Raw genomic sequence first — 18,039 nt, 5'->3', positions numbered from 1 at the left:
TATTGTATTATTCAACCCCCCTGGTGGCAATATACAAAAACCAATGACCTCCAAACTCACCACAATCATAGAACACGTTATCAGCTACAACTTTCTAATTCATTGTGGTAACAAAATATGCTTGGTATCAATATAATGTCGAAAAACTTTTTCCCACCTACGAATGAGTACTGATGACAACAAGATGGCCGCCAATTGCGTCATAATTGGCTGATCAAAAATACCTATCCCAGGTATAAAACATCCCTTTCCAAAGAATACCCATCAGCAATTGCAATGAGAAATGGCAAACCAGTAGGAAGCTACAGGACTCAGAATTCGGGCCAAAATTGACATTTTTGGGCACTTCAAAGGTCATAGGACGGCCATCATGAGTCCGTTCGACCCAATTTTTATTATGCTGATGGGCCCTGGAGGGATTCAAGTATATACGAAAGATCAAGGTAATTGACCAAAGCGTCTTCAATATTTCCCTCAAAAACGTGTAAAAAGTGCTGATTTTGGCCATCAACAATGGCTGCCAGTCGGCCATCTTGATTCTGACAGGGCCAGTTTTTGGGCTGAAGATGTGTCTAGGGTAGATACATGTGTAACCCAAATATCAAGACATTACATTGAAGCGTCTTCAAAACTTCCCAAAATAACTGGATTCCGTCTACGGACGGACGGATGGACGGACGACGGACGAAAAGTGAACGCAATAGCCCGCTGGGACTAAAGTCCCAAGTGCGCTAAAAACGAGTCCGAAATTTTCCCTCTAGCTAGTAGTTTAATTCGAGGTTATTTGGAGTACTTGTATATCCAAATACAGCGAAACCTCATTATAACAAGCTCGGATAAAACGATTCATCGGATATAACAAATTTGATTAATTTCACACTGGATAACGAACTACTGGTTGAAAAACCAGTTCCGCTAAGTTCGTTGTAATGAAGTTCCAATGTAGTCATCTTCAGAAATTCTGAGGTCGTCCTTAACCACTCTCAGGCCATGCCGTAGAGAATATACAACATTCCCACACTAAGTATAACATATGCATTAACGTTTAGAGAAATAAACGGGGAAGTGAAGTGCACACAATTTGATATAAAAACCAAATAACGCATACCGGTACCTAAAAAGTCTGTACATTGTACTCTTAAAAATAGGTTTTCTCAATGATATCACCCAATGTCACTCGTATCATATTTGGAAAATGTTGCGGTACACGTGGTGGTGAGATATCATAATCATCATATCATTAGAAGTATTAAGGCTCAGACACACTGGGCGATTTAGTCGGCCGACTCAATCAACCGACTCAATTGCCGGCGATTTTCTCACCGAGAAGATCACTTCTATTCAGACTAAATTCAAAGCGGATTTGCAAGGGAATAGAAGAGTTGCTAACAGCAATTATATTCTTACCACGTACCGACGGCCTCAACATGCAGGAATTTGAAATCGTTACTAGCATGCTTATCATAGGCTAAAAATGATATATTTCTCCTTTCGGCAGAGCTTAAAAGTTGACCCGACCGGCCGCCTACGTCCGGCTTGCACTTCTTTTTTTTAATCACGATCAAGCTCACGATAACATCTTTGAATGACAAGCTGGGAGGAGTTACTCACCTCACCACAGAGAGCACAGTGACCTGTAGTCATAAACCTATATAAATAAAACAGTTGCAGCTCTCAAGTGCGTAATTTTGGGGGTTAGAAAACTTTTGACCTGAAAGTTGTATCAAACTGAAAATTTATATATCATCTTAACTCCTCATCAGTAACAAAGTGTAAAAATTTCATCAAAATCGGACAAAAATTGAATAAATTGAAAATACAGATTTTATGTTCAACTTTACTGGAGGAATTTTATTAAAAAACATCTACAAAATCAGCGAATTCCAATTAATAAGATCACTATGACCAAAATGATATCAAACATATTCGGATATAAGTTTTTTTATGTGTCACTGTGATACTGTGTGATACTGGTGTGAGCCAGATGTGTTCCAGTAAACCCTATAAACAAACTACTGCTTGCTAGTTTAGTGGGATGTGGCCTGCACTTCAAATCTCAAGTACCAACCGATGGGTTTTTGGACCTCCATTTAAGTCGGCCTTTAAGCTAGCTATGCTTATGGCTTTAACCAGTACATGTGGAGGGTCAGAACTGAATAAAGCCAAATTGACCAACAGATATGCTGAGGGGGTGAATGTTGTGTTTCAGCTTGACGTAGTCACAAAAACGTCGAGACCTGGTGGACCTCTTATTAAGAAATTGGCATTCGCACCGTATCCGAGAGATCCCTTGTTGGATGTGATAGGTTGTTTGGCTGCCAATGAGAATAGGACTGCATGTTGGCGAGGGACCGCTCCACAAAAAGAAAAACTTTTCTTTTCTTTTGTGACGCCTTATAGTCCTGTGACGAATTGCAGGATTGCAAGGTGGCTTAGGACGCTTATGGAATGTTCTGAAATTGATGTGGATAAGTATAAGGTGCATTCCACTAGGGCGGCATCTACTTCCAAAGCAAAGACGCAGGGCTCTCAACAGTACATGTAGAGACGTACATTGAGAAAACGTGTATATTCAATGAATCAGTAAAATCACAACATCTGTAGAATCCTACCATATGATGAAAAAAACTAAAAAAGTTAAACAAAATATTATAAATATTTCCTGTAGTTCCTACTACCCTTATATTTTCAAATAAACATTTTTCAAGAAAAGGGGCACATTTTACCATAAAAGGGGCACTTTCCTGTTGAAAGGACATACCTTAGATATGAAGTACCCACCCGGGACTGAATAAATCATTTGAAAACGGATTTGAAAATTGTACCAATTTCGAAAAAGATCTTGAGCGAAATTGTTTTATATGTACATCGACCTCCGGGCACTTTGGAAAATTGGGTCCGTTCGCTACCGACACCCGAACGTCGTGCATTAGGTTGAGAGCGTGGCGATTGATACAGGCCCAGTGTACGACACGTAGTCTTAGGCTATGTTAACCAATCACAGCGGAGAGCATTCGCACTGACAAGGTGGCGAAAACTCTCGTGAAAAAATAATTCGCGGCGGCCATGACTAGAGCTTCTACAACCGCCAAGGCAACTGCCGCTGTGAAGTGTCTATCATCGGAGCCACCCTTTATCAGCTGCGGTCTTGGTTTTTCGACGTTGAGAAAGATTGGCCGTTTTAGTACCCCGTTCTATGAAGGAATAGAGGTGAATAAGAGGCAACTTGAGAAGCTAGATTCCCGATAGTGATTGGTGATCGTTTAATTAGAGCAACGAACCCGAGCTACGTGGAATAATAATGGTTCTATTAAGATTTGGTGAGTAAGACCGCGAGTTGGACGCTACGGTCTGGATCATGTTACACCAGGCACCCTCGCGTGTCAGTGTTGGTAAAATCAAATAATGGGTTCGAATCCCATATAGAAACGATTTTTCATACTTTTTAAGCCAAGCACAAAAGAAACAACAAAATGGCAGCTTTTTCAACTGTAAAAGAAATAGGCTAAGTGATGGTTAAGGCTATCTAGAGGTTTAGGCTAATGAAGAGGCAAATCTCAAGATTTGAGGGTCTTAAAAGATATTTAGCATTTTAGGGCAAATTTTAGACAAATATATTCTTAAGCAAATGGTTGGCTGCACCCTCTGAAATCTTTCCCGAATTCCCAACAAAAATTGTAAAACCAATACTTTTGTATTGGAAATTGAGCTCTTGAGATCATTTTCTCCACAAAATGAAGCCTTGTTTAAAATCAAATTAAAAAGTTTATAACCGAGGAAATTCTTACGGAAGTCCAGGGCCCTGTGATATACAGGTCCCTGACAATGGACACCCAGTGGCCAATCCCATAGTCGTGAGTTAATGTACCTCTGAGTTAAAATTAGCTAATTTCCAATGAATTAACTCAACTTAGTCAAATCTTAATTCACGACTGTGGAACTGGCCCCGGGTTATAATGGCATGATGATATAGGCCTAAATTAGTTGTCGAATAACACTATAATCCATGTATATAGGCTAAATGAAGATATCCCACAGTTCGAATTGAATGATACGATAGAATTTATTATTTTGAAGGAAGTGGTTATTTTGCGGGATCCAGGCACCGACTTCTGAACGATATTTCTCTGGATATCGTCTCCTTATCAAAAATTATGTTCTATATGCAAGTCAATTTGGTCTGCGACATGGTCACTCCACAAATCACTTGATTTTAGAATTTCTAGGAAACAGCATAACTGGACTAGAAGCTAATAATAAAATCATCAGCGTCTTTCTTGACTTGTTGAAGGCATTTGATTTACTTGATATTAACATCCTTCTTAAGAAAATGAATCATTATGGTATACGAGGTATAGCTTTGGAATGGTTAACAAGTTATCTACACCAAAGGCAAATATATGTAAACTATACAAATAACTTCTGGGAAAAATATAGTTGAATACGGAATACCACAGGGATCCGTCTTAGGCCCTTTGCTTCTCATTTAGGCCTATATAAATGATGTCTGCAGGAATTTGAAAGATACAAAATCTTTATTATTTGATCAGAAATTCAAAAAATGCAGAAAGACTTAAAATCTGATTTGAATACTGTAATCGACTGGTTTAGAGCAAATAAACTTACCCTGAATGTAGGAAAAACAGCAGCATTAGGCCTATGTGTTAAAAGGAAAAATCAAGCACGGTGAAAAAATCTGGATATACTGTCAAATAATGAATCTATGAAATTAGTCCAATCACATAGATTTCTCGGGATTGAAATTGACGAGCATCTCAACTTTGATATCCATATTAAATCAATATGTACTAAAATCAACAATAATTTGTTCTTACTTAATGGCTCCAAACGTATCCTCCCTAATTGGACAAAAAGAATGTTGTATTTCAGCTACATCCATAGCCACCTTGTTTATCGTCTAGTATCACGGGGACCATTACTTGCAAAGAAACACACTAATACCGGTACTTTATTTAAACTACAGAAGAAAGCAATACGCATCGTCGATAATGCAACCTATAATGCTGCAACTGCTCCCTATTTAAGAAATATAAAATTCTGTAAATAACCTGCTACCAACTCCTATTATGAATCTGTTCCATCAGAATTCCTCTTCCCACCACCATAATACACATGAAAAAAAGAATCCTAGAGTCCAGCAGCACAATCCAATATATATCATCAATCATTTTTGACAGAAGTACCAATAATCTGGCAGAACCAACCAAATACAATTAAGCCCTCCCCTTCTATTAATTCACTAATTAGTCGCTTCAAAAAACTAACCCTGGCGAAATATTAACAATTCAAAGCTAATTCCTCATGATATCACTATCTATTATTATCCCTGATGGTCAGCTTGATAAGATGCTCTATTATTAAAGTCTTCATATAAACAAGTCATGTCTTATTTCATCCATCTCATGTAGTATCTTATTAATCTTTTCTTTGTTTTTTTGGGTACAGTCACCACTTGGCATGTCCAAAGTTCCTGTGGGCTCTGTGACTGTACCCTCACTTATCGATGTGAACTCCGCTTTTGTGTTGATTATTTCATTATCTTTAAGTGAAAAATACATTATTATTATTATTATTGGCTGACTTACTCCGCGCATGCGCAAAGAGGTGCGCGAAAATTCGAAGGAAGTGTGGAGAACAGAGTTAGAGAAAATAGAGCGTATCGAGCGAGATTCGAACCTGGACCAATAAATTACTAACTTCCCACTAGACCACCGAGCTCGCTGAAAACCAACCGAATGTTTTAACTAGATAGAGTACCTCACCCTACCCCAATCCTATCCCTAGGGGGTAAAATGGACCCTAACCTACCCTCTAGACTCTCTTCTCACCCTCTTGACACTAACCCTATCGAAACCCTAACCCTAAACCCAATGTAATGATTTTATTGTTACTTTTATTAATTTATATTATAATGTATGGATCCGGCTAAATATCTTTAAAAGATATTAGTCGGTAACCGGATCCGGCTAAATAACCACTTCCCATTTTGAAACCACAATGACAAGTGAAAGTAGTATATAAACTTAAAGAATATAACATCCTGCGAGTTTATATACTTTTTCATTTGTTTTTCTGGTCATTCCACCTGTGATGATGGCTTTTAGTCAACAGCCGAAATGTTGTGGTTTCAAAATAGTGAATTCTTTCTTATAATTTAATTCGTAGTGTGGGATTTCTTCATTTATAGGCCTAAATGTTTGTTTTGTCCATCTCAGATTTTCCAAATCATGATTTGCTGACATGTTTGGAGGAAAATTTGGAGATTTTAGATGATCTGATCATCAAAGTTGACGATTCCACATGGAAACATTGGCAGAATATACGCTACGCAGTTCGCGGTGCTAACGGTCAGTAGTGCTCATAACACCGAATGTGAGCATTTCATTCAAACTTAAGGGAGCATCTCAAAATTTTGACACCTGTTCCCTTGAGTAACCCTCTACAAGTCCTGAACCACCCACCCCCTCCATTTGCTGGACCAGTGAGCTGGAAGTGTTGATTTTTTTACAAGATACACTCGAGGAAAGGGCAGATGAAAATGCACTAGTTGTAAGTATATTTGTTACAACTTTTATTATTGCATTAATGACCCAAAATCTTTAGAACAAAACAAGTTTTCAAATTTGTTTTGGGGATTTCTGAATATGCAATTCCTTCTTTTGCTGATAATGCCCCCAAATTAGTCTACGGGTATTTGGAATGGCATTTTGGTATAAACATGCAGTGTAAACAATCCCACAAGCATTACCAGTGGTAGTGAACCTATTAACAACTGCCGTGACCAGCCTGCTGTTGGTGTTGTGTCCTGAGTGGGCCAAATCCATAGACAAGACAGGTTTAGAAACAACTATAGGCCTAACAGTTTATTCAACCAACAACCGAATAATAACTACAAACACTACAGTTGGAATCCCACATATAGACACTTTCAATCGTGATTTCTATTTGGGGCATTACCCACCCACCCACATCAGCGAGTTATTCAAATAGGAACGTGTGGAAATTCTGAGATGCACCTTAACTAAAACTACAAAAGTTACACTGGGGTCAAATTAGCAAATGCAAAAGATCGTAAAACATATGAAAAGAAATTGTGAAAAGTTAATATAAAAAATCTGTGAGCAATCAAAAAATGAGCGAAAAATTTTAAAGAATCATTTGTCAAAATATTTTGATTCCTTTTAGCCAACTTGGCTAGTCCCAACGGGTTATTGTGTTCACTTTTCATCCATCGTCCATTCAATCCAGATATTTTGGGAAGTATCTAAAGCTACGTCTACACTTGCATTTTGTACCAGCTTACGGGTCTAGATTATACTAAAAACGTGGGTTCATTGCAGAGTTATCCGCAATACCCGGGTTTTAAAATACCCTTCTTAAAAAAAAGAAGCGTAAAACTCATTCTCTCTAGCGTACACGGTAAATCGGTGCAATGCAGCGCCTGGGCGCCACAATTGACCTTTAACTTGCACTACAGATGTGGATTCTTGCTACCAAAACTACGTTATGTGTAGACGCTACTGGCTGCAAACGCATGTTTTCATTGAACACGCGTAGATTGAAACCTGGGTTTAATGAGCTTGTTGTAATATTTGGCTTATGCAAAGCAGCATGTATCTATATGATATATCTGCACCCCAAAAACTGGCCTGGTCAGCATTAAGATGGCCGACTGGTGGCCATTGTTGTTAGCTGCACTTTTTAAACATTGTTGAAGTTTTGAAGGGAGATTTTGAAGAGGCTTTGATCAATTATCTTGATCTTTCACATATATTTGTATCCCCCAAGGGCCGATCAGCATAAGAAAAATTGGGCCGATCAGACTCATGATGGCTGTCCTGTAACCTTCGTTTTCCACATAAAGATAAATTTGTGCCTGAATTCCGAGACCTGTAGCTTCTTGATAGTTTGCTATTTTCTATTTGAAACAGGACGGATACAATAAATATCTCCTCGATGAGTCGGGACATCTCCTACTCTCTGGCTTCGTCTCGGCAGACTCGCTGGTCAGACCACACGTCAACTCATTCAACCTAATAAAAGGATGAAACTACAGTACTAAAGTATAACCAACTCTATTACACACACATGTTGAATGGTCAACAACATATAACTGAATCCATATTATGAATATTATAAAAAATACATAATTTCGATATTACACGTAACCATGATAATTGATCATGACTAAAACTATTGCGCCATTAAGCACATAAGAACAAGTCAGCTAATAAGCCCTAGAAATTCTAAAATGTATCTGCTATAATGTGTAATAATAATATTTATTGAAACTAAACACAGCTTTAGTCAGATATCTCAAAACTAGAGGAGAAACTAGAAGTAATGACTTACCATCCTTAATAAAAGGATGAAACTACAGTACTAAAGTATAACCAACTTTATTACACACACATGTTGAATGGTCAACAACATATAACTGAATGACCAGAGCAGGTCAATCAAAGAAAAAGGTTCCCACAAAGGACTGAAGATGGCAGCACATACTGAAGGAAACTAAGAAGAATTTCAACCTGTTACATGCTTCCCCTAGTTTTGCAATATCGACCCAATATTTACATAATTCAGAGCAATTCTACTACACACATTATCTCTACAGGAACGCGTACCAGGATCCCTAGCAGAAACGCCAAAGAAAATACATTTAACCAACGCTTGCTCATAACACAGTCAACCTTAAATCTCAGGTTACCTACACACCAAGGCATGAAAATTTAGCGCAACAAAATCAACGCATATGCTGAATAAAACTAACATTAAAAAAAACTTACTTTCTCTTCATGATTTCGATAATACCTCCCATTAACCGGGGATTATCCCAAACCGCTGGGTCCCTAGCTAACGTCATTAACGCATGGACCCGTCTTTCCCAGTCAGGAATCCCCTCATTAACCACAGTCACTACATAGTCACCAGATGCCAGCCAATCCGGCGGCCGACGTTCACGCTGACTTCTACGAGGTGCTACCACAGATTCATCATAATCATCATTTACTCCACTGGCAAGTTCCGTATCCGCAACCAGTTCTTCTAAGCCATCACCATCGACAACCGTCGACTTATCCTCAGTGACATGATCAGGCACGTGATCCGCCATTCCAACAATGTCAGCTGAACTCAGACTAGCCACCTCCGGCTCTTGAGTGGCTCCAAAAACAGGCCGAGGACTGAGCTCCTGTACCTCCGATGAAGCGACATCTACTGAGACCACGGACACATCATCTTCCAGCTCTAAATCAATGGAGACAGGCATATCCACCGACCCAACATCCGGTAACATCTCCGGACCTGAACCACCAGATAAATCGAGCATCACCCAATTATCCTCTTCATCATCTTCCTCTATTTGGTCTATCGCAGAACCATCGATCACTTTTCCTTTGGCCACTATAGCTCTCCCTGCCTTAACTTCCTTCTTCTCAGGCTTTTGTATAGGGCGCAACGGTACCGCAAGAGGAAGAAGCAGATTTCTATGCAGGGTTCTCCACTTCCCAGTGACTTCATGTTCCACTACATACACCGTAATTTCTTCATTCGGTCTAGCAATGACTATATAGGGCTCAGACTCCCAACGATCAGTCAACTTCTGCCTGCCTTTCAAACCAGTGAGACGAAGTATGACTAGGTCACCGATCCCGACGACTTCACCTCGCTGTTTCCTGTCATACAGCTTCTTCGCTCGATCACCTGCACTAGCCATCCTTTGCCGAACAACATCCCAGGCCATACTTATCTCAGCTCATAGATCAGTTCCAAACTTCGTCTTAGGGCGAAATCTATCCAACCCATACATCTGATCAACAGTAATAAGCGAGTGACGTCCGAGCATCAAGTGATATGGCGACACTTTTGTCGTCTCATGAGGTGTAGTATTATAGACATAAACCACCGATCTTAAGTTCTTGCTCCAACGTAACTTTCTGGATGGCTCCAACAAACCCAACAACTCGATCAGTGTACGGTTGAAACGTTCAGCACAGCCATTACCCATCGGATGGTAGGGTGTTGTTCTGCTTTTGGCTATACCCATCAACTGGCACAACTCTGACACCAACCGTTTCTCGAAGTTTCGACCCTGGTCGGAGTGAATCATGCGTGGAACTCCGTAACGGGTGATGAATTCGTCGTACATAACCCTGGCTGTAGTCGACGCTGTTTGATTCCGAGTGGGCACCACCACAGCAAACTTGGTAAAGTGATCTGTCATTACCAGAAGATTTTCGTATCCACCGGACGGCTGTATGGTGAGATAATCCATGCACAATATATCCAGTGGCTCACCGGAGACAATCGGCTCTAGAGGAGCTTGTTGCGCAGGGACTGAAGACTTGTGAGGAATGCAACACGGGCAGGATCTCAGAAATATCTCCCAAGTCTGTCGTCATCCCTCAAACTCAAACTGCTCATGTAGCGAAGGTATTTCCTCTCGGTTGAATTGACCGGCTTGAAGGTTTGACTGTCTCTAAGGGACGCACGGATCTTATGAAGGACTCCATCAGCCTCCTGCAACTTGGCAAGATCTTTGGTGGGTACTACCGAGATGCCTTTCTCTTCCTCCAAAACCTCTACTGAAACCCGCGGTACATAGGCTGAATGACACACAGCTTTAGCTACATCAACCGGAACTAAACGACTTAGAGCGTCAGCATCCTTTAGCTTTGATCCCTGGCAGTACTCCAACTCCAAGTTGTAAACTGAGAGTGCCTGTAGCCACCTGTGTCCCGTGGCGTCTAGCTTCGCTGAGGTCAAAATGTAGGTTAGGGGGTTGTCATCGGTGACAACTTTGCAGGTGTTGCCATACAAGTAATCACGAAAATGCTCCATCACTGACCATTTTAACGCAAGGAACTCCATCGTATGCGTGGGGGTAATTCCGTTCTGAAGGCCTTAACGTTCTGCTGGCATAGGCAATTACTTTCCGCTTCCCATCTTGAAGTTGATACAAAACCGCACCGAGGCCCTGAATCGAAGCATCACAGTGAAGCTCAAGGGGCAGGCTATAGTCGGCAAAACCCAAAATAGGCGACGACATCGACTTCCCCTGTAGAACGTCGAAAGATTCCTGCTGTGCTTGCCCCCAGACTATCCTTTCTGCCAGTTTCTTCGAACAAGGAGCTAGTTCCTAACCAATACCAGCCAATAACTTGGTTAACGGACGCGCCAACTGCGCATAGTGTGGTACAAACTTCCGGTAATAGCCGGTAAACCCGAGAAATCTTCTGACCTCTGCCAGCGTAGTAGGAACTGGCCACTCTGCAACTGCCGCTACTTTCTTGGTGTCAGCCTGTATGCCTTGGAGACCTTATGTCCAAATACACTACCTCACTCTTCAGAAAATCACATTTTTTTGGATTAAGTTTCAAACCCGCCTTCTCCAACTTCATCAAGACATGCTCTAACCTTTCTAGGTGTTTGTCTACTGTCCTCGCATAGACCACGATATCATTAATATATACCACGCACTCGTTGAAACTCAAATCCTCTAGTGTCCTCTCCATTAACCTTTGAAACGTAGATGCAGAATTAGACAGTCCAAAGGGCATTGTGTTGCTCATAAAACCCTGATCCGGATCCCGCACAAAACGCTGTCTTTTTCTTATCTTCTTCATTCGTGTCTACTTGCCAGTGTCCACTTTTAAGGTCTAAACAGGAAAAGTACGCGGAACCGGACAACGCATCAAGCAACTCGTTTACCGGGGGAAGGCAATACCTGTCAGGAATTGTACGCTCATTCACCCGACGAAAATCAATACGAAACCGGAGCTCGCCGTTTCTTTTTTGCGAACTAGCACCACTGGTGACTGCCACGGAGAAAACGAGTGACGAATCACTCCGGCCTCCGACATCATCTTAAGGTGATCCCGGACTTCCTGCAGCATTCCTCGAGGAACTCTCCGATAACGCTGGTGTATAGGTGTCTCATCCCTTATCGGTGATGAAATGTTTGATTTTCTTAAGCATATCAGACAGTAATGCGATCAGTCAATTACAGTAGACTCTGCCTAACTCAGCTCATTTTGAACCGAAATTTCTTCACCAAGTTACCCAAATACCGACTTAGAGATCGAGGAATTTCAGGATTTTTATGTCATCAATCAAGTTCATCAAACATTCATTTCTATTCACATAGGTCGGCTTCAAATTTCCTGAGTTAGCTGGCACAGAGGACGGATTTGAGCATAAAATCTACAGAGCTAGGTGGTTTACCGAGAAGAGCGGAACCTAGTAGGGGATGAATTTTGTATAGGAATGCAAAGGGATCAGAAAATTGTTATGGAACTTCACTGATGTAGCCAGTTTTTACTGAACCAACCAGTACCAAGTAGGGTGGATTCTACTGTATCACGCAATTTGCAGCCATCTTAGTGTCATCAGTAACCAGAATCAATTGAAAAGTTGAAGCGCATACCATGTTCTATGATTACGTCAAGTATCAAGGTCATTGGTTTTTGTATATGGTCACCAGGGTCGTTGAATAGCAAAATAACATTTATTTCCATATTACATTGGAACCTTTTAGCTCATAACATGTTCTGTGATTGTGGTTAGTTTCATTGTCATTGCTTTTAGCATATTTACAAAGGGGCATTAAATATTGAAATTATTGAGCAGTGCAAACCACTTCCCAAGAAGTGGGTATAGTGTCCCTGGACTCCATTGAGGAACACATCAATAGGTTTTAACTTACAGTCTTGATATTTGATTATTATGAGCACTGTCTCCTGACATGGAATTTTGACCACTCAATTTTAGCTCACTTGGGCCATTATGGCCTATGCTGTACCCCTGTGTCTTAGTGGTAGTATCTTGTGCGTGCATCCATTTGTGCGTCAGGTTTCTTGTGAACACCCTACACACCACAATACCAATCTTCTTACATTTGGATATGTCGTGTATGACCAACAAATCTCGGATAGGTTCATATTTGTGGGAATCCAATCTAAGATGGCCAATTGGCAGTCATCTTGTTTTCCTCTGAAAATTTACATTATTGGGCTATCAACTGATATGATACTCCATATAGGGCCATTATTTTTCATATGAGAATGTGAAATCGAATGGTCTAGGCCTATCATGCGACCAAACTAGGTCATGGTGTCAAACCAATATGGCTGATGGCAGCCATCTGTGATCTTTGGCCATCAACTCAAAAATTTTTCCAAATAGGCCTAGAGCTACCATATTTCATATGTCAGGTGGCATGACCTAGTATCACATGACCAAACTAGGTCATTTTGTTATCCAAGATGGCCAACTGGGACTTCACTTAGCACCTGACCAGGCGGGCTTAGATACATTCACATGTTCTTGCCACCGGGGGAGTTATAAGATTGAATCATATACAATTTGTCTATTTATACTGGTACCTATGCATATTTTGTAATTGCAATGAATTGCAAAATTGTAGCGCATGTCATGTTCTATAATTGTGGTGAGTTTCAGTGTCATTGGTTATTTTATATGGTCACCAAGGGCATTAGCAATAACTTAGTATCTCATATATATATCGGTACTTTAGGCATGTTTTGTTACCACAATCACTTGCAATAGTGTAGCTCATGACATGTTCTATGATTGTGGCGAGTTTACAGGTCATTGCTTTCAATATAAGTTCACCAGGTGGAGTGAATATTGAAATTGTTAGATTTCTAGCAGTGTGCAGTAAATACCATATCTTGAGGCATCAATTTTTCTGGGGGCGTTCCCCATTCCGACCTTTCGGAGAAGCAACAACAAACTTCTTATTTCTACTCAAGGTCTGCACTCCATGCAACGCTAACATTCTTTCCATTTTCTCTAGGTTATACGAATGACATGTCAGCATCGAATTTTTATGTCAAACAGGAATATGGCGATGATGGCACATCAAATTATGGCACGTATTATGGCGAAAATTTTACTATGGCAGCTGAAAGACCAATGGCGACACCTTGTGGCGCGCAAAGACGCATATGCGGTAAGGTAGGGGGCATAACAAAGAAACGACGCAAACGGAAGTCTCAAAATGATGCAACACAGCCCATGTACAGCGCTGAGTGTGACACCTTTTCCAATATGGCAGAGTCTTATTATGAAAATATGACGCCAGCAGCAGGAAACCTGGAAAACCAGGCGATGACATCGGGAAATATGCAATATGAGCACACTAACAGCATTGAAATGGAGGGATTTGAGAACCAACAATTTGTACCAACTGACCAAGATATGTGCACGTCAACAATATCTGGTGACCAGTCGGGTAATCTACAATATCAGCAAACTCAGACAGGTAGGCCAACAACGTGTTAACAATTATACACATTAACGCAAATCCATCCAGGGGTGACTTGTGATTGTAGCAACGATAGAAAAAGGAACTTTTCTAGCGAATAGGTACCGAAAAACAGAATGTCAATCTTGATTAAACACTCTGAGTCGGTGTTGAAACGATAGTACAGTAAAATCTCACCACACGGAGAAGAAAAATCAGTTGGAAAGGTCACGATTTCTGTTTTTGAATTTCTAGCTTTGAACTAGCTCAGGGAAACATTTCAGACTCTTTTCGTTATCACTGTGGGATTTTATATTATCTTAATAACGCCGACTCAGCAATAGTTATATTGAGAACAATATCAGTATCCCTGAAGATGATTATTTGGATGTACTGGTAGTCAAAACATGGTGAAAACAAGCTACAGTAAAAGTCCTTTATCATGCCACTTAATTCCAATGAAAAATATGACGTTATGCAATTTCCATTGGATTTGAGTTTGATTTGTTCTCTAAAGATTATAGGCGTTAAGTGGCATAGGCATTAAAAAGGAGGGCATTATAATGGACTTTGACTCTCTAGCTCAAGGAACCATTTCGGAATCCTTTATCTTTTCTATATTGTCGCATTTTACCGCAAAACGAATGTTTTCGAATTTGGATCACTAGAGTCAATTTTCAATTATTTAAGAACAAACCGGGCCAGCTCAAAAACCTGCTGGAACAGACCAAACCGGATGTCATATTTGCTACCAAAACCAGGGTGGATCTATCAATAACAGACAACAAAAGCTGTCAAATGATTACAAGCTGCATAGGAAGGACAGGACAAACCATGGAGGAGGAGTCCTCATAGCTGTCAAAAACCAGCATGATCACAAAAGAAATTTTTGACCTACATCAAACACAAAAAAAATCTAACAGCACTGACATCTCACCGCTAAGAGATCGAGAAAAACTTCAGGGCTCAATTCAGGACAATGCTAACAATCTTAATCGACAATTCAAGTCTGAGTTTTCTAATAAGACCAATCTCTCCGATGAGGAGCAGCAACAGAGATGTGGCAGGACAGATCAACACCGTGAAATGATAAGTAGTTTAGTAACCAGGAGTTACTAAACTACTGAAGAACCTCGATCCCTTTTTATGCAGGAAAGCTGCAGAACATAAAACCACTAATACTAAAAGAACTCGCAGAGGACATCGCTCCAATACTGACCCTTGTATTCAGGAAATTGTGCCGAGCTAACGTTGCCCCTATCTTCAACAAAAGGAAGAAGTACGCAGCCGAGAATTACCGCCCTATCTCATTGACATCTATATGTTGTGAAATTCTAGAACACATCATAACGAGCAGTATCATGAAACATGGAGACTCACAACATACTCTACTAGATGCAGCACGGATTACACAGTGGACTGTCATGTGAGACCCAATTGGCAGAGCTCATTGATGATGCAACCCTCAACATGGAGGCCGGTAAACAGACAGACTGCATCATATTGGATTCAGTAAGGCATTTGCTAAAGTGAGTCACCAGTAACTAGTTGAAGAACTGAGAAGATATGATATCACAGGGAAAACAAATGCTTGGATCCAAGCCTTCCTCACCAACCGTACGCAGACAGTAGTAGTCTCCAGAGAGTCATTCAACCCTGTCGTCTCATCACAGCATGAGACAGACTCACTCCAACAAGCTGATCTAAACCAACTAGCGGAATGTTAAGACCAGTGGCTCATGGCATTTAACCCTGAAAAATGCCACGTCCTCGGCATAAAAAAGGATGAGCCACAACATACCCTTACACGCTTTGGAACCACATCCTTAATCACATGCAGTCAGCTATGTACCTGGGTGTAATGATCTCCAATAATTTAGACTGGTCACCGCTGGTTTGGTCTCTATGCAGCAAAGCCAATCAAAAAATAGGATACCTCAAACGGAACGTAAATATCAGTTCAAAGCACGTCAAGGAGGCCGCCGACAAGGCGCTAGTAAGACTGCTCGTTGAATTCGCCAGCACGGTTGTCTGGGACCCCCGTAGAAAAACCACAACCGGTCAAGCGTAACAGACTTGCTGTCTGAAATAAACCCCTACAGCTGAGGAGGAAAGAGGCTAGACTAACCCTCATGTACAAGTACGCCAACAATCTCAGTTGATAAAAGTGAACGTCGCACTGCTCCAGTACGCCAAACCAGAGGTCATACAAGAATGTTTCAAATCAAGTACCAGCGAATAGAAACCAGGACGCAGTATTTCTTCCCTCGCACCATCTGAGTACACTCCCCGCAGATCTGGTGTCAGTGGGCTGCCTTGCAAGCTCCCTAGCCAATAGTTAATTTATGGCTATTTTTATAAACCCATTAGCACTCAAGCGGCTCATATCCGCCCTGCCTATTACTCCTCGAGAACCCGAATCCGCCCTGACACTTTTTTGTATGCTGCAAAAAACGGTTATAGTGGGATTCGAACCCAAATGTTAATGATAAATCTTTTTCGTATGCTGCACAAAAACGGCTGTAGTGGGATTCTAACCCAAATGTATATGACAAACTAAACACCTAAGTCCTCGAAATACCGAACAGAAATCAATATCTTACTATCCCAAATTCTCGAGTATTTGAAGTACGAACATGACAGATATGTGCGCTCTCTTCAAGTGCAAGTAAGTGTGGGTGGATTAGGGGGGGGGGCCAAAAGGGCACGATTATGGTGGCCCACCTAATCAAATCGTATATAGTATGAAAGCCTTGACTATTTACTATAAAACAACACAAATTTGTAATGCATGAAACGAATCAGCAAACTGGCTATTCAGTATCATATTAAACTTGGATTTTGCCTTGAATTTTCAGAGGAGTAATTGGCGCTACATTGTGAAATTTCTGAGTGCTACTGGGAAAAAACTTTAAGAAAAATAAATTTTAAATTAAGATTAATTTTTTCTTTCCGGATACTCATACTTATTCTTTTTCGCGCACACCTGAAAACTGTTATATTCATCAATAAGTTGATGCTGACAGTATACGGAAGAAGAAGCGCCATAGTGAACCCCGGAATAGGAATAGGACACGCTTTGTGGGTGCAAGCAGTGTACTCAGTAACCTGTCTGTGGTTAAGTTTCAAATCGGATATTTTCACAAACTACATTGGTATTAGGCATATCCGATTATAAAAGCTTACCACCAACTATTAGGTAACTAACTACATGTAGATCCATTGATGACATCTGACCCAAAACGGTACTTAGCGAGTCAAAAGCCAACTAACATGTGTACTCTCTATTTATTTTCTATTCCTGTGAACTGACTCATAAGTCAGCTTTCTGGGGTATACAGTCTGGAAATTTTAAAAGAAGTTGACATGGATTTTTTTATCATTTCCTTATTTCCCAAATCCAGGTGGTACCCATGAATTGATGACATCACCACTCCAGTGGTCATCTACCGGTGAACAACATTCCTATACTGAACAGACAGGACCGACGCAGAAAAAGCCGAAGAAATTTCCAAAGGAATCTAATTCTGTAAGTTCACGTTTAAAAGATCAGAGTATTATTTAGGCTCGAAAAGAGCCTTACCAGATCGCAAGTGCCTTAGTGTTGGGAGCGACTAGTATTATTCGCACCATCAACTGTTCAGTTCCACAAGTTGAATCTCTTTATCGCTTTTCCAGTAATCAATAAATGCTCCTCAGTTTGCGTACTGATCACACCGCTTAGAGGGTATGTATGTTTAAATGTACCG

At 40.6% G+C, this 18,039-nt stretch overlaps 1 protein-coding gene across 3 annotated transcripts in view; it reads left to right on the top strand.

The window, feature by feature from the left end:
- The first annotated feature begins 3,153 nt into the window (after positions 1-3,153).
- LOC141909739 (uncharacterized) overlaps positions 3,154-18,039 on the top strand; it is a 29,439-nt gene continuing 14,553 nt past the window's right edge. The window contains exons 1-4 of one of the 3 annotated variants that reach the window (XM_074800333.1): positions 3,154-3,320; positions 6,237-6,368; positions 13,841-14,308; positions 17,695-17,819. In XM_074800333.1, coding sequence (XP_074656434.1) covers positions 3,302-3,320; positions 6,237-6,368; positions 13,841-14,308; positions 17,695-17,819 — 744 coding nt within the window. In that variant the 5' untranslated portion in view covers positions 3,154-3,301. Of the gene's footprint in view, positions 3,321-6,236; positions 6,369-6,409; positions 6,571-13,840; positions 14,309-17,694; positions 17,820-18,039 lie in introns of those variants that run through there. The other 2 variants (XM_074800336.1, XM_074800335.1) reach the window with 2 other exon arrangements.

The sequence above is a fragment of the Tubulanus polymorphus genome, chromosome 8 (genome assembly GCF_964204645.1).
Source record: "Tubulanus polymorphus chromosome 8, tnTubPoly1.2, whole genome shotgun sequence".
NCBI classification, from domain to species: Eukaryota; Metazoa; Nemertea; class Palaeonemertea; order Tubulaniformes; family Tubulanidae; genus Tubulanus; species Tubulanus polymorphus.
The sequence above is the reverse complement of the archived record's forward strand: the minus strand, read 5'-3'. Positions and strand labels throughout refer to the sequence as shown.